The sequence below is a fragment of the Anastrepha obliqua genome, chromosome 2, assembly GCF_027943255.1.
Source record: "Anastrepha obliqua isolate idAnaObli1 chromosome 2, idAnaObli1_1.0, whole genome shotgun sequence".
NCBI classification, from domain to species: domain Eukaryota; kingdom Metazoa; phylum Arthropoda; class Insecta; order Diptera; family Tephritidae; genus Anastrepha; species Anastrepha obliqua.
In genome coordinates, this window is record NC_072893.1 from 12,652,106 (window position 1) to 12,673,215 (window position 21,110).

Here is a 21,110-nt window from a genome sequence, read left to right on the forward strand (position 1 = left end):
AAGTTTTGCATGAAACTGAAAGTGAAAAATGCAAATGCCAATGAAAATGAAAATGGAATGATTCAATTCAATTCAGCAGCGCATGGAAATGTGTTTTTGATTTTTCATATTTGTTGTTGTTTTCAACTGCGTTTTGCTATTGTTGTTGACATTGAACTTGAACTTGTGCGCTTGTAAGAAGTGTGACGCCTAACACTGAGACTATTTATGAGGCGGAATGTTATAATAAATAAATAAATATGTATGTAGCTGGTGAGTTGTTGTTGTTTTTGTTTTTGTTGTGCGCATGCAATTTATAGTTGAATAAAAAGTGTTTCAGTGTTGCGTTTGCATTATTTTTAGTGAATAGTTGTAGTTGTACTTAATAGTTGCCGACATATTGAGACGCGTGTGGGCGCGTATTTATCTACGTGTCTGCGTTTGTCTATACACTTGTATGTGTGTGTGTGTGTGTGTGTGTTTCGATTGCATGCACTTAAATACCTAAGCAAATACTTTTTTCTTATCCTATGGAATGCTAAGCGTTAAATACCTAATAAAACTAATAAAACTAAATAATTTAAGCAATCTTTTGTAGCATTCATATTCACCCCCTCCTACCCCGCACTTTTTCTATGAAATTAAGTAACATACTAACATACATACATATACGCGAAAAGCAAGGCTCAAAAGTAGTTAGCCATTTAAACTTTGAAATAAATAAAAAAATTAACATAAAATTGATTGAATAATTTCTGCCTTGCTTAAATTCAGCTGTCACGCGTATGCGCTAAACGGCTTTTGTTGCCACTATCACCACCACTAGTACCTCTGCGACGGCTGCTGGCACTCCCCCTATTGCTGCCCACATTTCCCCGCCTCAGCTGCGCCAAACGCCCTTTACTACGCTTCTTACTGCCGCCATCGGCGCTAGTTCTTACTGCCGTTTCATGCTCTGCCGCCGCCGCCGCAATGCTGCCGAAATGCTTCTCTACCTCATTGTAAGCTTTTGGATTTTGCGCCAATGCCACTTGACCGCGTCTCTTCGTTTTCTGACGCAACACCTTCCACATTGTCTCCAAAAATTCATAGTAATAATATTTGACCCACATTAAATCAATGGTATTCGCCTCCTGCAACACTTTCGGATTGCGTTCGGCACGTCGCTTTGTGTAGAGCTTCAATCGTTTGTTCATTTGGTTGCGCGTCACGTGCGGTAGGCGTATGCCGCGTGCTGTGCGCGGCACGGGCATTGTATCATTGATAGCTGTCTCTATTTCGCATAGGATGCGCCGCGAGCTGAAGAGCAAGAATTTCAATTCACGTGAGGTCTTATTCTCACGCTGCAGCTTACTCATGTCCCAGGCGCGTTGAATGCGACGCAGATAAGCGAACGAAGCGATGTACGATTGTATGTTGCGGTACCAACGTTTCAGCGCGATCTGCAATTGAAGAGATAATAGATACGATTTGAATGAGTTGAATGTTGTTTGACGAAATAATTTGAGAGAAAATTAAAAGACATTATTCATATACAGGGTGGTCCAAGCAAAAGTATATTTAAAAGTCGTATATAATTTTGAAACCGAAAGCTTTTATCTGCTCGAAAATTCGACTATTCGCGATGTAAAGCTAGAAAACGTCGGCAAGCCACTTGAAAATTGTCTTGGCATGCAGCAAAGCGAGTTAACTTCCTTATTAATGAAGTTGTAGATTTCATGAGTAATAGAATAAGCAGACGGTGGCGTTATTCGGTATTAAAAACTTAATTCGGAATTATCTCAAGAGTTAAGTTCTTCGGTATTAATGCCTTAAATTGGAATTAAGTCTAATTCGAACTATTGTGCAAGTCCAAGTTCAACTAATGAGGATTAACAACTACTCTAAGTTATATAAGTATCTTAAAATTGGCAACATATTGGCGATGGCAACATATTTTTCGCCAATGTTAATATCTATTGTGAATGAAAAATAATGAAACTTTTGAAGAGAAGAACAAGAAAGTGGCATTAAAATTCTGGTGCAATTTGATCAGCACAACAGCAGTAAGAATTTTGTAGCATTTTCGTTTTATTTTTAAGTTTAAAAATACGTTTTTCCAATTTCAGATGGCAAACAGAAAGAAACGTTCAACCTGGACCGAGAAGAATGAACAGGAACTCATAACCAAATTCAGATTTCTCGTTCTTTTTCCTGAGTTGTCAAGGCTGCAATGTTAGTTTGCACCAACGCTTTCAAAATTACATGAATTGTTTTGATATTTCGGAGCAGTTTGAGAAATTGCAATTTAAGATTTTTTTAATAAATAATTATTTCTTAGTATCAGGCCAGCTAATGCTGGTATTTGTTGACTATTGACAGCAACTATCCAGTAAGCAAATCAGCTGTTCATTAATCCACGTAACAACCGTCTGTCACACAACAATTTTTATCAGAATTAAAGGCGCCGGAAATCCCGATTAACGCCGCCATCTGTCTAGGCTATAAAGGGAATGCTTATACTTTTTGATAAATAACATAATATAACAAAATAAATATAATTTAGCTAGAGAAATATAATTTTTTTATTTTATGTTATTTATTAGATATAATTTTTTAGACCATCTCGTACTTATGTACAATATATTACTTTGGGGAAGAAGAAATACATTTTTTTGCGCAAATGATTTAAGGCACTTTTCTGGTGTAGAATTTGTTTTTTTTTTCAAGTTATGATAGTTAATACTTTCAAAAATATACTTGCAACAAATTTGTATACTGGAATTCGTTGTAGTTTAAATTCGTTTTAGTTACAGTCTTCTAAAACGAGACCAGTTTGGAGTACGACGCCCTGGTATAAGTGCGTTAACCTTATTTTTCTCCAAACTATTTTTTTCCGAGTTGGAGTTGCTAATTTCTCGAAAAGTACTGAACCGATTAATTTGAATTTTTAATACGTTATTGAGTAGACTTGTGGCTCTCGCGGATAGTAGAATTATAATTTTATAATCAATTTTTCTATTTTTGTTTAAGAGCGAGAACGTGAAAACGAACCATTTTTTTTGTTTTTCCAATAAACAGATGAAACATCTACATGGGAAATTTTTTTTTTTTTTGTAAATCTGCTTGCCACCATAGCAACATATCTCCTGCAACATATCGACCGAATTTTTCAGACGTAGCTGAGCAGCCCAATTAGTTACGCCAGTGGCATGTGTTACGTCAGGGGAAGTATTTTTTTTTTATTATTGTCATTGACAAAAATATTTTTTTTTTTTTTGTAAATAAAGAATTGATCTAATGAATAAAAATGATTTTCAATTGATAGTGTTTTTCTTCAATTTTCAACGCCTTCATTATAGGATGGTTTACCTATATACAAGGTGGTGCAAAATTAATCATCCAGTTTTGTTTTAAATTTTTTTTTTTTTCAACTAAAAAAATTATTTGAAAAAAAAATATTTTGAGCGATGGAAATCTTTATTTTGACCTTAACGTGCTCAATTGCTTATATGTTTGCATGCTACAGCTGCCTGGCTCAGAAGTGTCAAATATGTTTGACGTATGGCACTATTTGCAAAAATTATAAGCGAGTGATTAATTTTGTGCCACCTTGTACGAAGTCATAGTCACATAAGTAACGGAAACGTTGTTTCTTTAAAACAAAAAACAACTTAATAAAATAAACGAAATTTAATTTAAATAATAAATTCAGTTAATTAATTAATAAATAAATAAAATTTAAATTTAATTTTATTTATTTATTTATTTAAATTTAATTTTATTTATTTATTTAATTTAAATTTAATTTTATTTGTTTATTTAATTTAAATTTAATTTCATTTATTTATTTAATTAAAATAAAACAAAAAATGAAATTTAATTGATTTATTTAATTTTATTTCAGTCTTAAATAGACACTTTTACCAGGATCACCCAGTAATCATATTTGTTTTTTGTTCTTTGATAAAACTCGATGATATAAACACTTATTTACTTAGTAAACATTTTCTCTCAGTTGGCTGCCAACACTTGAAATTACCTCCATCAAAAAATTCCAATACAAAAGTGCACCGCTTCAATCAGCGCGCTTAATTACTCTCCCCCTGAATACATCCATACATATGTACAGTAGGTTCTGTTTTTATGCGGTAGATACGTTCCGCAAGAAACAGCATAAAAAAAAAACAGCATAAAAAAAGCTACTAGTTCTATAGTAAAACTATAGATACGTTTCAAATGCTAAAACCGCATAAATCTGAAATAATGTAATAAAATCGCATAAAAAAGGGCACTAGTCCCATATTATTACTATAGATACGTTCCATAGACCGCATGAGTCTGAAATAATTAAATAAAATCGCATAAACAAAATATTGTATCTTTGAAAATTATATCTTTATATATCTTCCATACTTGTAGGGTTAGCATTTCTGATGTAATCTGTGATGAGTTTTTGCTTAGCTGGTTTAGAATCTTGTTTATATGTACAATTCCCGATAGGTCGACATGCATTTTGTAATTTAAAAAAAAACCGCACTATTTCAAAACCGCATAAAAAAAAGCCGCATAAAAACAGAACCTACTGTACATGCAAACACATAAAGGGCGAGCTTTTAGCCCTGACCTACCCTAAAGCGCAAACAGCTGAGAGCGTACGCTAGAGCACCACCGCGCTAATGAATAATGAATACTCATCAACCCATATGACGACGCTCTCTCCACTGATACGCATATTTGTATGTGTGTGTGTGTGTGAATATTACCATCTATTTAATGCTGGCGCACCCCACGTTAACTCTTAAGCTTTCAATCACAGATATATTTGTGTACATATAGTATTTGCATTTATAGGTCATTCGATCGCGATGACAGTAATCGTTCATTAATATTTGAGTAAACAAATATTTTAGCTGTCAAATGATAATTAAAAACGCGTCTTCATTCACACACTTTTCCCGCTCGATTGGCTAATTGGATAACTCATCAGCTAATTTTGTTTGCTCGATTACTACTCGGTAACATACACGTGCATGTACATACACACATACATAGATATATGCCTTTGGAAATTTTTTCGTAAAATACCTAATTGCGTACGCGACGTTGATAAGATGGTGAAGACAGCCAGCGCGCTTAGATGTTGTATGAGTAACGATTGTAACGGTTTGCTTCCATATAATTTTTTTCACGAGCAAAAGCTTATCGATATTTAATACTGCAGGTGTTAGTATTTTCTTTTTTTGATGACCCGGTAGATTTGAAAGCGCCTGACCTGGCAAGGTGATTGAGTCTCGTGTTTCGTTAAACTTTTTCCCCTTTTTTTTGCTGACAATAAATGCTTTTAATATCGTACAGCTGCCTTGCAGATAATTGGAAACGATATGAATACTTTGATATTATGAGTACTTTGCGTAGACCAGCTTTTAACAAATTGAGGAGAAAGCTGAACAAAGTGCTGCGAAAGGAATCTTTGGCTCTCTTTAAATTTTCCATTTGTGGGTAACCTACAGTGTTTTTGTTTTAAAAAAATTGCCTTCTCTTTATATGGCAGCATTACAGAAATGTTCTCATACGCCCTGCGAAAATGTTGTATATTTCACCTGAGAAAAGCAGACGAAAAATTCCACCCTTCCAAAAATTGTGTATCGAATGTAATAAAGCAGATATTTAAAAATGAATGCACAAAACTCGCTCAAAGTTTATTCTGCGTAGAGTTTCCACAACTAGGCTACTTCCGTTAAAGTCATTTATCTCTATAAGTTTCCCTCCAATTTCCTTGAAATTTTGTTACAGCACTAAGGAAATATTATGCTTTAGAAAAAAGTCAACAAACAAAAATTCGATAATTAAAAATTCACGAAACTCGTTTAAAATTTATTTACTACCATTTTTTATGACAAATAAAATTTTTGCTCCCCCAAAGCACACAGAAAAATTGACATCAGCTCTTTGTATAGGAAGAAAATATTGCCCTTTTCCTCGGTCAGAGTGCAGCATTTGAGAACAGAACACGTAAATTTTACAACCTTGGCGAATGGCAGAATAAATTCAATACTATTACCCAAGGATGATAGATACCAGTTTTGCTCGTAAGGCATGATGACAAAAATTTTGAGGGGAACTTTGAATTCTACGTCATTCGTTTTGTGTATCACAAAATTTAGCTATAGCTTAGTGAAAATGAAAACAAATGACGTCGGCATATCTGTCAAATTCCCTTAGAGCCGAGTAACGGTCTGCTAGGTAGTACACCTCTAAACCTCTTTTCACCATGACTATTACCATAGAAGAAAAACCTTCCCCAGAAGTATTAGGCAGCCCACTAAAATGCAAGTAATTTCGAATATGGCTACCAAAGTGACCACTGCTTTTTGCAAACAAGTCGCTAGTTTATTTAACCTTTGATTACAATAATAAATGGTATTATGTGAAAAGCCATGGCACACTTGGTGTGTAAAGTCTAAAAAGTTGCCTTTTTAAAAGGTAAACCTAAAATATTTTGGCATTTTAAAATTTGGTAGTCAATGTGTGAGTAATCTTTAGTGGAAAATAATTAAGCAGATATAAATAATTTCTTTTTATCGAAATATCTGGAAAAAGAGTGAACTTTGTTACGGCAAAGGTGTGAGAATCCAAGTTTTGAGTGAGGAAGGGAAGTGTCAGGATGCGTTGCGCAGTCAAACGTGTTATAAAGCGATTTGCGGAGATAAAATACCACTATAATAATTCAAAAAGTGAAAGAAATCGTCTCACTAGTGTTTGGGAAGTCCGAAAACTTTTTGCTGTAAAGCCGGAAAAAAGAATAGGATAATGAGCAACTTCCCTGCAAGAAAATCGCAAAATTGTAAGGTGCTCCAGAGAGAATCCCATGAAGTCAGCCATGCGAATTAAAAACGAGAAGAACTTAAATGTTTCTTCATGACTGTACGTAGAAAACTACAGAAAGCTGGATAAGCTCGCAACTCGCAGTCCACGATAAAAGCCATCCTGACACTAAAACATAAAGGAAAACGTTTGCCAAAATGCCAATCAAATTGGTTTAACAGTAAGGTAATGATCCTAAGCATATGAGTTGGAGGCCAAGGATTGATTTCGCGAAAATAAAATTAAGGTTATGAAATGGCCAGCTCGATACCTCGACCTCAATAATATAAAACAATTTTAGGTGGACTCAAAAGGAGCTGTAGCCAATTCCACAACGAGTAATAATCAAAAACTATTTTTAAATGAAGTTGTTAAAGTTGTGTGGTGAAGACTCCGAAGCAGTGACGTGAGCATTGCCTCTCATTGTGTTACTGTCATAAATTTGGGAAATTGAACTAAATATTAGTTACAAGTTTGTATTTGTCGACTTTGTTAATACTATTTTTCTTAAACTTTTGTATAAAATTAATCAGGTTACTTAAATGTTCGCTATCATTTTAATATGAACCCGGAAATTCTATTCTTTGTTATAAACATTTTTTTGTTTTTCATTACAGAATTTATTTAAATATGTGTTCAGTTAAAGAATAGAATAATATTTCAAAGTAATAACAAAAACTTTTTAGTCACATCATAGATTAATTTTTTTTATCAAATATTTTTTTGGTAAGTTTTTTTCTAAAAAGAAGAAAATAATTGAAAATAATAATCGACCGTCGCGAAATCAAATCTTTCCCCGTTTGCCGATATTGCCTACCAAGGTCGCCAGGACAACGAAAGTGAAACTAAGGGCTAGACCATTCCCACATATGTAATCGTTCAATTATTTCTCAAGTTGTTGTTGTTGTCGTTTCCACGACAGTCAGTTCTACGTTACCGAAATGGTCTGGATTTATATCCGGCCAAGGACTGTCACTCCAGCTGCATTTCCCGTATGTAAGTATGGAAATGTTTATGCTGCTACAACAACAATATTTTACCTATTTTTTTCTCTTCTTTCTTAAGGCAACTTAGCTGGTTATTGCTTATGTCCACAGAAAAGGCGAGCCCACACAAGGTGACTTCGCTGTAGCAGCTGATTTGTTTGCTTCTGACGATTTCAATTTTAATTTGAATGTAAAAGCCCAAGTCAGAGAATGCTCTGCTTCTTTCATGGTACCTTATTTGTATGTTGACATATTCATTGGGATTTTGACAATAAAATCACCGATATGCAAAAACATATAACATATAATTTTTTTTTTTTGTTGCTCTAGCCAAGTCACCTTGTATGAATTCAGCTTGGTCTTAGATAAATCCATACATAAAACTCATAGATATTTCCCACAAATAAGTGCAATCTTCAGATATTCAAAGTCAAGTGTTTCCATTATTATGACCACCTACTGTATATAAGTTTGCGCTTCAACTTTATTTCTTTTCAATTTTTTTCTTTTGTTTTTTGTGCATAAATTACTCACTTGCTTCACGCTTTCTGCTACCACTCTACCGATTTTTGTTCTTTTCTTATACATATACATATGTATGTATGTATGTATTATATGTATGTATGTATACAACTACGTATGTATATATTTTTTATTTTATTTTTTTCACTTTCTTATTTTACTCGTTTAACTGATTGATTTGCGGCCACTTGTTTCTCTTCATGCCGCTAAGCCACACAGAATAATATCGGGAGTACGCCAGACCTGCTATGAATCATGGCAAAGGAAGACAATGGAAAATCAAAACGAAAAACTGTAACAAAGCTTTGGCTTTTGCTTTCTCAATAGACGTGTCTAAACTTTCCAGTACATACATAAACATGTTTGTTTTTTTTCCTCCACAATTATAGGTATGTATGTATGTATATATTTATATCTGTAGTGGTTAACAAATTACAAAAGCCAATAGAAACTTGTGATGTCATAGTGTCTATTTTTTGTCATGTATGAGCAATGGGCTGTTCCGCAAGTCGAAATTATTATGTGTGCATACATACATACATGCATACATACATGCACACACACATACATATTTACATACATACATATGTACATCCATACACACATAAACATATATGCATATCAGTCATCAACTATTGGCGTTTTGTGGCGAGCGATCGTACGCTTCAGTTACTGCACTTGTCTGCCAAAAATCGCCTCTACTCGTACGTAAGTAATTACGGAAGTTTATATTTAGCCGGTGCGGGTATAAAGGGCCAGTTTGTGATAAGATAAAATTCTCAATCGATGAATGCATTGACTAGTCAGTCATACTTCATTGATTGAATTTAGAGGTATTCATTAGCGGTAAACTGCTGAATTGCGATTATCCAGCATTATTGCCATTTTCACTACACAGAAATAATGAAGTTCTAAATTTTTTTTAAAATATTTTAGTATTTGCACACTTTTTGCATTTGTCAATTTTTAAGTTTCTGCACATCTTCATTATTCATTCGCATTCGACAAGAAAAAATGCAACAAATGATGACTCGGCAGAAAAAATATAAGTCAACACACTAAAGATTTGTAATAATTGTCAACAAGGCGCCAGCGAGTGGAAAATACGTACATACATACATTTTTACAGTATTGTGCAAAATTTTATCATATATTTCTGCTGAGTGATAGATGACATTTTTTTTTAATTTAAAATCTTTATTTTATTATACACACAGTATTGTGCAAAACTTTAGCAACTTTTTCTGCTGAATGATAGATGACATTTTTTTGTTGAAATTTTTTTTTATTATACACACAGTATTGCGCAAAATTTTAGCAACTTTTTTTATTTTTTATTTTGAGATTTATTTTTGTTATAGTACTTATAGAATCTTTTGTAGGTACATACATTGAAATATTTTCGCGCAAGTCGAGTATTAAAACTACCCCACAAGACAGCTGACTATCATATAAGCACTCATATTATCATCATCGATATCCTCATTAAACTACACATTTTCGTTCTAGCCATGGGAAAGTACTAATAGTTTCCCCTTAACAATGTGATATTCTATCTCTCATTTACCAATAGCAATTTCTTCTAACTGAGAAATATATCTACTATCCTCTAAAAGGGAAGGCATCTAATAATTTTTTCTTAGTAGATAATAAGTGCGGACAACTAAACTCCTCATTGTCGTCAGCACAAACTTCTCAGCACTAATAATCAAACTTCTCATTTTTATTATAAAAAAGTATTAACTCTGATGGGCCAAAGTACTCATTTTCGTTACGAAAAAGTAATCAGAACTGGTGACAAAAACTACTCATTTTCGTTAAAAAGTAATCAGCACTGATGACAAAAACTCCTCATTTTCGTTATTAGAGACTAATAAATTAATTGTAAATGTGTTGGAATTTTTGCCGAAAGTACTCAGCACTCTCTTGTAGGGTATTTTCGCTGTACTTATAAATCAAATGCAGTATTTTTGCTTTGAAATGTCAAATATATAAATTAGTTACTTAGAAAATGTGCAAACAGGTTAAACTTTTCGTTGTTATAAGATTTGAGAAACTTAAAAACTCAAAAATTTCCAACTATTTCGAAATTGCTTAAATTTTAAGTGTTTATAAAAAAATTCGTTAGTTTGGAGCAACCTTCTGTTTGTTTTAAGTTACCTTCTATCGCAGCTTCCAACTTTCATTCATTCCCTTAAAATGACGAGGCTTAGCGCGAAGATGATCCTAGACTACAGAAAAAATGTTGCTTATACTTTGCGCATTACTGTACATCTATATGTATGTTTGTTGACTACCTTTACTCATCTGTGCATTGACTGCAATTAATGATCTTTTACGCGTGCCCGTCGAGTGACTAATGCTAAATAGTTTCGTTACTAATAATTTGCCTATTATTGTGTCGCACTCGTCAAGCTGGTATAGCGCCTCCTAATACTTACACATATACATATGCACATATTTGAGTATTTCCGAACAAACACGAAACCTTCACCAACGAAGCGAAACGGTTAAAGAGGCGTACAAATATAATCAAATGTTTGAAATTAGTGCAAATAAAATGAGATATTTCTCACGCTTGCAGCCTTTGGGACGAACAATGTCAGTACGAGTATGACACTTAAAAAAATTTATATGTACAAGTAAATGAAAAATATGTATATTGTAAGCCAAAAACTGTTTACTTTTATGGGCATCTTGAAAAATATGTTATTTTTTATTAATTAAAACTATGCTATATGACGGTTTTGTAAAATTTTCACAGACTTAAAGTTAGTTGTGTTCAGAAAAGCTTAAATTTATACAGAAAAATTTTGCAGAACTGCCTTATTAGTTTGAGGGAAAGGAAATGCATTATTTTTGCGTAGAAATAGTATCCAAATTTAGATGCCTTGGATTTTATATTAATAAGAACCATAGAAATTCAGACACGAATAGAAATGGTAAAATTAGCATTCTGAAACTATAAAAAAGTGCTCTGCAGTCATGCAGTTAAAATTTCGTTTCGTATGGTCAGCACTTTTGTTTGCCATGGAGATATGGACCATTTACAGTGGCTAACATGAACGGGATAGAAGCCTTTGAAATGTTTATACGAGTATATAGGGCGGAATGTTGAAAATCTCATGGACTGATCACGTTTCCACAGAACAGTAAAGTTCTTCTCCTAATAAGCCGGAGTATGCAGCTTGGCATGGCTGTGATGCGAAGGAAGACAGCTTACTTAGGGAATATTCTATGAAATCGCAAGTACAAAATATTGGGACTCGTTCTGGAAGGCAAAATGGAAGGAAGACAAAGTATTGGAAAACAAATTTCATGGTTGCGTAATATTAGACACTGGACAGGCATAGGAAGCATCAGAGAGTTGTGGAATGTGGCAAGAAACAGCTTTTAATGAAATAACAAACAATATTTTTTAGAAACTTTAAAATGTAAATTGTAATTGAATTGTAATGAAACTTGAATTGTACGATCGCTTAGCTCGAAAACGAACATGCAAATAAAGAAGAAGATGAAACATATAATATTATATATAGCACAAAAATAAAGAACAAACGCTTTATAAGTTATCCTTTCACAAAATGAAATTTTGTAAAGGTTTAAATAAAAAAATTAGCTAGTTCTCACACATATTAATCACATTATACCGTTAGTCATATACTACTGAAATAACTTGAACGGAGATAGGAGCTTTTCAGGTTTTTTCATATCACGCTAAATATAATTTTTGGTGACTTTAAAGGAGCATCCAGTGATCTGAATCGCCGAGCTGCCAAACCCGGACATTTACAGAGAAAGTGCTCAACAGTCTCCTTCTCTGAAAGGTCTCCACAGCTTTTGCAATGGGGTTTAAATGGTTACCCTAGCTTTCCCGTGTGTGTGTCGATCGTCAAATGACCGGTAAACACAGCTACGACTTTGGAAATTGAATGGCGAGTTACGCCAATTTCAGTAAAGCTCTCCATACGTCGAACTTTTTTCATACTTTTTCCATACTTTTCGCATCTACTTGACTCTTAAGTCTTTGTTTCCTCTTCCTAAAGCTTTTAAGCCTCTCCTACTTTCTTCAAGAACTTTTCACTGAGGAACAAGCAATAATTTTTATAGCACCTTAACATCACAGAATCGAAATCCAATCGACTTCAGATGCTTTTGTATTTATGGACACAAATTATGTCGAATTAAAATTTTTTTGTTCGATTTTTTTTTTTCAAAATTGACTTTTCGTATTAAGTTCGGCAAACGTTGTGAAACTTTTAACATCTACTTTATAGGAGATACATTAAATTTTTCCATATTTCTTACAAGATTTTGTATAATTTTTAAGCTTATGAAACCTTCTCGTTTTTTTTTAACCTTTTTAAGCAGATAAGGCAATTCTTTAGGGCCGGCTCGTGGAAAGAAAACTGAAGCATTTTAAATAATTTAAGTAAAACAAATTCAAATCTCTGAAGCCTGTTTCTATATATTTGTGCGCATAAATTTTAAACTTGAAAACTTCCTAACTACTCAACGATTCTACGTTTGATAAAGTTTCTTAATTTTGAGTTTTTCACTGAAGCTTTTACAACATTGGGCAACATTGATCCAACCATTCTTTTCAAAGAAAAGGTTTTTCAAAAAGCGATCGCCTCTCAAGAGGCAATGGCAAACCTCCTAACCACCCTAAACTGTAAGTTCCTCCATTTGTGAAGAAAATATCGAAACGCACACCACAAATAGGAGAAACAACTCACCCAAATACCCAACAAAAGGTACATACATACATAAGGGCATGTTTAAATAATTTTCGAGTTTTTCTTAAACTGTTAGGCTTATCACCTCCTTTGCAATTGTCCAGCCTAAGCACAAGTCAGAACAGGTTTTCTAGGCAGATATTTATTCAGTTCTCTTACACAACTTTCTGGCGTGGGGATGGCACCAATCCTGTGTTTCATAAGAGGCACAAAATATTGTAGTTCCACGAAGAAAAGCAAATGAGGTGCTCATGTCGCACAGTGGTATCACAGCGGGCCTGTAAGGTAAGAAACTAACCTAACCTAAACATATCCTAAAATTTTGAGAATATTTTTTTTGACAGAAACTGGCAATGTTTTATAATTAAGTATTTAAGTATTTTGATGAACGATTCATTTTTGCAAATAGTTCCAATTGCATGAAATTTATAGAGTACAGAGAGTATAAAGAGTTTATGTATGAATTTTTTTCAATGTACTTGTAAACGAAGAGATGAGTATCACAATGACAAGCAGGTTTTTGTTGTTTTTTTTTTTTGGTCTGTTGTTGCTTTTGCTACACAATTTTTTCACTCAGATATTTCCGTTTACGATTCGAGACACATCAACGGAAATGCCAAAACATTTTTCGCGCTCAGTGGAAATATGAGCATACATATATACATACATTCACACATACGTTCGTATATACATACATTCATGCAAAACTGTACTTAAACAAAGGCTTTCAGTCAAAGTATTATACTAAATAAATTTCAATAAATAAATTACGAATAGTTTCAATAAAGCATGCAAAACTTACCGTTGAGTTGCTCTTCAATTTCGGCAGAAATTTGTAAGTCTTATTGTGCAGCGACCAAATTTCAATATTGCTTATATCAATATCCTGCTGGCCGGCCTTCAACATTTTATACTCATTGCCAGCTGCCTTTTTAAGCATATTCAAGATCTGGAAGAATAGAAATGAAGCAAATGGATATTAGAGAATAAAAATAAAAACATAAAAATATATTTATGTGTTCAAGGAGCTTTTGTAATTTATTTATGGTCTACTACACAAAAATATGTAGTTAACAAAAAATTATATTTCTTTATAGTACAGAGTAGTAATTTCTTTTTCCGAAACCAACCCACCTGCTTTGGACTCTTCCGCCGCATTGCCCGTCCGCCCTCCATCGCCGACGGCACATAGAAACCACCACACGGATTCACCCATTCCAATTCGGTTGTGTTCTCGTTGAAATTAATAAAGTCATACCAATTACTATGCCGTTTGCTATGTCGTTTACGCAGCCGCGACCCATCCGAAGGTGTCTGCGCCGCCGTGTAGACTGTGCCGCTGCTCACGTCGATCGTATTGCGGCTATGCGGCACTGTGTTTTGCGTTGTGGCGGCTTTTGTTGCTGCTGTCACTACTGATGGTGTTGTGGGTTGTATGGAAGGTGGGTATGTGGATGCTATGGGGGTGGGCAACGCCAGTGCGCTTGCGAATACTGTTACTAAAGTCATTATATAAGTGAGATTTTGTAAGAGAATGAGACAGCTTCTGCTTCTCCGTCTGCTGAGATTTTTCTTTGTACGTTTGTGTGTTTGTGTGACTGCTGCTGTTGCTGCTTCTATTGCATTGGTAGGTGACCGCACGCTTGGGAACAAGCGTGGGTGCGTTTTGGTGTGTAAAAATTCGCTTTGGTTCGCCGTTTTGATGGTTTTATTGGTTGCAATTAATTTGCAACCACCTGAGTGTGAGAAGAGGAGAAGAGGGGGAAATATTTGGTTTAGTGGATGGGGTTTTTTTTTTCATTTGATTATAAGCAAGTAAGAAATAAACGAATATGTTTAGATTTTTAAAAGGCGCAGAACTGATATTAAATTAATTTTATATAATTGGAAAATATTTTTTGATATAAATATTTATAATGATGACTATTTTTTTTTATAATATTAAAAATTATTTTCATGTGCGTGTGTACATATAAATACATGAATAATAATAAGTTTGAAGAAAAAAAAAATCTCAATTTTTGTTTTTTTTTTCTTTTTGATAACAAAATTAATATATATTATTAGTAAAGATTCTATATTATTCATCAGATAAAAAATATTTTAGTATATAATATTATATAAAAAAGTAATAATAGTAATAAAATAATATTTATAATATATATTAATAAATTTTCTTTATTCTTTACAAGATAAAAAATAGTAATTTATAAATAATAAAATAATATTCATAATATATATTAAAAAATGTATTTACTCTTTACAAGTAAAAAAAAATAAGTAAAAAAAAAATGTTTAGAAAAATAATAATCACAGTAAATAATGAGATCATATTTTAATAAAAGCCACCCAACCAATTTGAAGGCAATTCATGATACAATTACTTGGTAACAATATTCTAGCAAATGGAGCGAATTTAAATTAAAATAATATAAAATAAAATTTAAATCATTAATATAAAACCAAATAATTAATAATAAAATAATTAGTATGAAATAAAATAATTAATAATAAAGTAATTAATATAAAACAAAATAATTAATAATAGAATAATTAATAATAAAATTAAATAATTACTATAAAATAAAATAAATAAAAATAAAATAATATAAATAAAATAAACTAGTTTACTATTTTATATGAATTCTTCATAGAATAGCATAAGGCAAATAGCGTTTGCTGACTGCTAAGGGTTCTGATATTTTCCATCAGTGAAATATGTTGCACGTTTAAAAAATTTATTGATTAAAAATTTCGTGCTTGACATAGTTTTTTAGTACTTCAGAGTTAATTAAACTGTTTTTAGTAAAAATAAATTTACTGCTAACAATTTAAATTTAAAAATGAGATTTAAATTAATTAATTATTTAAGTGATTTTTTCTATTTGATTTTAATTGTGTTACAAGCTTTCTCTATCATCGCATATATATTTGAAATACAAAAAATTAACTTCAATCAAATTCAATTCACAAAAAAATATTTTGATAGTTAAAATGACAGTGAAAAATGTCTTCCTAGAAATTTCAGTTTCAAATAATGCATTTAATTTTTTTTAACTTAAGTGTTTTTTAGTAAAAGTGAGCATCAAAATTTGCTCCTTAAAAATTTAAATTTAGAATAAGGCATTTAAATTTTTTGAAATAATATTTATTAGTAAAAATGATAGTCAAAATTTGCTCCTTTAAAATTTAAATTTAAAATAATGCATATACATTTTTTGGATTTCAAATTTTTTTAGTAAAAATAATAGTCAAAATTTGCTCCTTAAAAATTTAATTTTAGTAGAAATTTTTTTCTAGTAGAAATGATAGTCAAAAATTTCTTCCTAAAAATTTGAAATGATGCATTTAATTTTTAAATTAATTACTTAAATGATTTCTTTTATTTGAGTTGAATTTTTTAATAACATTCAAATGAATTAGTTTTCCCATCATCGCACTTATTTAAAAAAAATAAAAATAATATATTCAATTAAACTCAATTTACGAAGAAATACTTTGATAGTAAAAATGATAGTAAAAATTTGCTGCTTAAAAACTTAAATCTAAAATAATGCATTTAAATTTTTTGAAATAAAATTTTTTTAGTAAACAGTTTAGTCAAAATTTGCTTCCTAAAAATTTTAATTTAAAATAATGCATTTAAATTTTTTGGAAATAAAATTTTTTTAGCACAATTTTTAGTCAAAATTTGCTCCCTAAAAATATGAAATTAAAATGATGGATTAACTTTTTTTTAAATTAAACTATTTTAGATTTAAAATAATGCATTAAATTTTTTGAAATGAAATTTTTTTAGTAAAAATGATAGTAAAAATTTGTCCTTAAAAATTTTGATTCAAAATAATGCATTTGAAATTTTTGAAATAAAATTTTTTAGTAAAAAAGATAGTCTAAAATTTCTTCCTAAAAATTAAGAAAAATAAATTTTATTTAAATAAAAAAAACAATTTTAATTAAATCCAATTCACAAAGAAATGCTCCAATAAATCGTTTAGTACCAACCAATCATTAAAGACAGATTTATTTTGAAGAAGTATTACAATTTTTATTACAAAAACTTGGTTATATTTTGAAATCGACTCAAAATTGTTTTCCACCAACGAATTTACTATAAACACAAAGTAATATTGACCTTTTAATCTCTTTTCTTGGGTGAAAAAGTATATTAAATGTTTAAGTTTTGAGACGCAGGTATTTTAGGGGTGCGAAGAATCTTCTAAGCCGCTTGAATTTTATAAACCTATCCATCAAAATAATATATATTTCAGATAATTTCAGAATTTCTTTTTCTTCTTTATTTGCTTATTCGATTTCGAATGCTAGTAATTACAAAATAAATATTTTTATATTACATAAAAATTGTTTACTACTCACATCATTTAAATTTAATTTTTATTGTTTAAAATTACTCCATACAATACGAGTTTTACTTATTGCTTTTGTATTAAATTAAATGCCTTTTGTATTGCCTTAAAAATCTGAACTCAAAAAACACTCTAAACTCTGAAAATTAAAAAAAAAAATACTTGGAAGCAAATATCACAAAAATTTATTCGTCTCAACTATCACAGTTCCTTTTCCGAGTTTGCAATAAAGAACTCAATATTTTGCTGTTTACATTATTCATAATTTCACTTTTTTTATCGCCAATTGATAATCGTCATTACTCATATCTACATAAGTCAGTAACCTTAATAAGCCTTTTGGAAAAATGTAATCAACCACCAATGGCAAGCAATTTATTTCACGTAGGTCTACTTTTTAACATACATTTGAAGCAAACCTTTTTAAACAAAAACAATAAAAAAATTATAATTACATTTTATCAATATCGAATTTCGGTAGTTGTGTCATACAAATGAATAATAAAAAAATGATTAAAAATTAACTCACGCGGCAGTTAGGCAGATAAGGCAAGATAACCTGCAGGCAGCATGGAAATATAAAATCAAAATTCAAAATATCATAAAAAACGAGGTAGGCAGTGCAATTAATTGTTGAATATTCGTGTTATTAGAGCTGACTTCGGAAAGCTTGTACAAAATTTTTAGAGCGGACGAAGGCTGTACCCTATTCGGTGAATCCTACACTAGTGAGGGGATTGTACAGGAGTGGCATGGATAATTAGATTATGGAAAAATGTTCCAATATTTCATTGCTCCAAATTATTCCATCATCATCGATAAGTCTTCAAAAAAAGCTTCTCATAGAAATCATCTACAAAAATCTACTATAAAGAGGCCGCATTAATCTTTCGTTGCCTACTTTTGTGGGACAACTGCAATGTAAAACAGCGAGCAACGAGGATGTAGGTGCCAATTAGCTGTGTATTTATATTTATAAACATAAGCAAATATACATAAATACATACATACAAGCATTTATCATTCATTTATTAGCCAGTCATAAAAAAAGCAAAAAGTGTGTAATGAACAAGCAGACTTCCGCGCATCCTGAGGAGACTGTACGTCTCGGCGCTTATTAAGTAAAAATATGAAAGGATATTTGGCTAATGTTAAATATGGAACCTTCAATGCTTTTACTTCCGAGTTCTTGCTTGCGTTCATAACTTCGTTTTTAGAAAATCATAAGAATAAAAGAATAAAAAACTTTCGACTATTCTGGGCTTTGCTATTAAATCAGAATCACCCGAATTGTAGGCTAGCTTAGCACTTAGAGATATAACAAATTTCAGTGATGATTATTTTTGCCTACGCTATTAGCTCAATTTTTCGTGCAGGAGGAAGTCTTCTTAACCTGAATGCGAAACCTTTTAATAATACACTTTCTACCGCCTGTACAGTTTGTAACTTAGGTGTCCCTGAAGCTGAGTTAGATGTCTACAAGGCATCTGCCTAATTTGTACAAATTTTTGCTTAGAGCAGACCTTGGATTTGGTGAAAAAACGGTTAGATTTATCTAATATTTTAAATATCTCAAATCACTGTAATTAGAGAGCTTTGTAGAAATATTTACCCAGCTGTCTCAAAATTAAGGGAAATGCGGGTTCTGAAATCCACTGAAACCGATCAGTTAAATGGTTTTGAAAGGAAGATTCTAAAAAAAAATATATGGACCTGTACGACTTGAAGACGGTACAACGACGAGTTAAACACACTTATCAGGGGTGCAAATGTAATCAAGCATATCAAAGTACAAATGATTGAAATGAACAACAACAGAAGTCTAAAAAATGTCTTCGAAACAAATCCACAAGGCGACTGAAGCAGAGGCCGGCCGAGAAAATTATGGAGAGATGACATTGAAGGTCGCCTTGGGAGCCATGGGCATATCTGATATCAAACGAAAAGCTGCTGACCGAGTGACGTGGAGGCAAATTGTAACCGAAGCAATGGTTCAGCCCGAACTGTCAGTTGTAAAACAACAAAATTGTCAAATCTTCTCGTCAAAGAAGCTGTAACTCCCTCAATTTTGATCTGATTGGAAACTTTGACTTATAACCTCTCAGTAAAAGTGCTATAACTTCTTCAGCTTTGCTCTGATTGGCTTGAAATTTTGATAGGTAAGTGCAGTAGCGTCAGCTTTTCGAAATAATCATGAAAATCAGTTGTAAAACAACAAAACTGTCAAATCTCCTCGGTTCGGTTCCTCGGTAGTATAAATAATACTTTTTTTGGGCGTACTGAAGTTTTAGTTATTTTTGCATTTTATAATGAAACTTTTGAACCTGCATGCTTTGAGTAAAAATTAAGGAAAATGTGTCATTAAATAATTAATTTAAATTATATTATACGACTGACACAGCAGTAGGCATCTAGTGGCGTTATGCAATTAGGAGCACATTTTTTTACTTTGGGAGGAGTAGTAAGTTGAACCTGGGTTTTCTCGATTTTTAGAATGTAACTCCCTTCCAGCAAAGGTCAGATATCTACTTTAGATATTTACGTTTTATCGGCCATTTCATCGCGCAATTTAAATATTCAGAAATCGTTAATTCGCTTAAATATTTAGCGATTTGATTCGAAGGTCCATTCAAACCAATAGGAGGAACTTTCTATGTTTTGGATGCGAGATATGGCAGTCAAAGTTCTTTTTAAAGTGAGATGCTTGCATGGCAGATAACACAGCAACCTCTAAAGCTCTGAATAAATGCGTGAATGATTATCGTCAGAAAATCTTAAATTCTGGTATGTCTTCGGATGCTGGAAAGAGTGTGGATACATTAATTTATACATAAAAAGATGTCTTCTTCATGCGGCAAATAATGCAGAACGAAAAACAAACAGGTAAACTGGATGAAGCTTTCAATAGTTTCAGTAATAAAATTAAGAATTCACAGATATATGTATGCAGATTGTTTCAAAAATTCCAAAATTCCTGTGTACCATCCAATAGATTTCTCATGCGAATAAAAGCATTGTTCATCCCAAAAGTTTGAATGACGTGCAAGGCTATAGATTTATATTCTTAGTTGACATCGCTTATGAAATTATTTGAATAAACGTTTCTCTGGACTGGAACCCGCAAGGAAGCAGAGGTCGCGGTCGACCAAAAAACACTTGGAGAAGGATGCTGCGCAGATGCCGACATCTCATGGGACAGTGCAAAAACAACAGCACAGAACGGTGTACGATGGAAGATTCTTGACGAGGCCCTATGCTGCCGGGAGCAGTGAACAAGGAAAAAAACGATTTTCTAACTGAATTCGGGAACCAATAAAAAAGGGCATATGCAAAGATGCACAAATAATTTTCGCCATTATTGACAGTGAACCCAACAACCAATTGAAGCTTTGCCTTGGCTTGGCCACTATTTGATTAGAGCCGATTAAGTTCATTGGATGCAATGGAACTATTAACAATGAAAAATATTTGAAGTTTAAAGCTGCATTAGGCAAATAATAAAAAATATTAATAAAAAAATACAAAAATTCGATGAACAGTACAGGAAATATTACAGTTAACGTCAGGGTTCAAACCAATATCCCCTCCGCCCCCAGACGAAGTTTTAAATAATTTTTGACATGAATCGATATGAAAAAAATAGTCATTTCTGAAAAAGCCTGTTTGACATC

The 21,110-nt window shown here is 32.2% G+C and overlaps 1 protein-coding gene across 1 annotated transcript; it reads right to left on the reverse strand.

Annotated features, from left to right (window-relative positions):
* Positions 1 to 749: 749 nt before the first annotated feature.
* On the reverse strand, positions 750 to 20,631 carry LOC129237091 (uncharacterized). The gene is made up of 4 exons (XM_054871508.1): positions 20,625 to 20,631; positions 14,207 to 14,808; positions 13,875 to 14,021; positions 750 to 1,421 (listed from the first exon to the last, which is right to left on the reverse strand). The coding sequence occupies exons 1-4, from the start codon at positions 20,629 to 20,631 to the stop codon at positions 750 to 752; spliced, it is 1,428 nt and encodes a 475-aa protein (XP_054727483.1).
* Between the last annotated feature and the right edge of the window lie 479 nt (positions 20,632 to 21,110).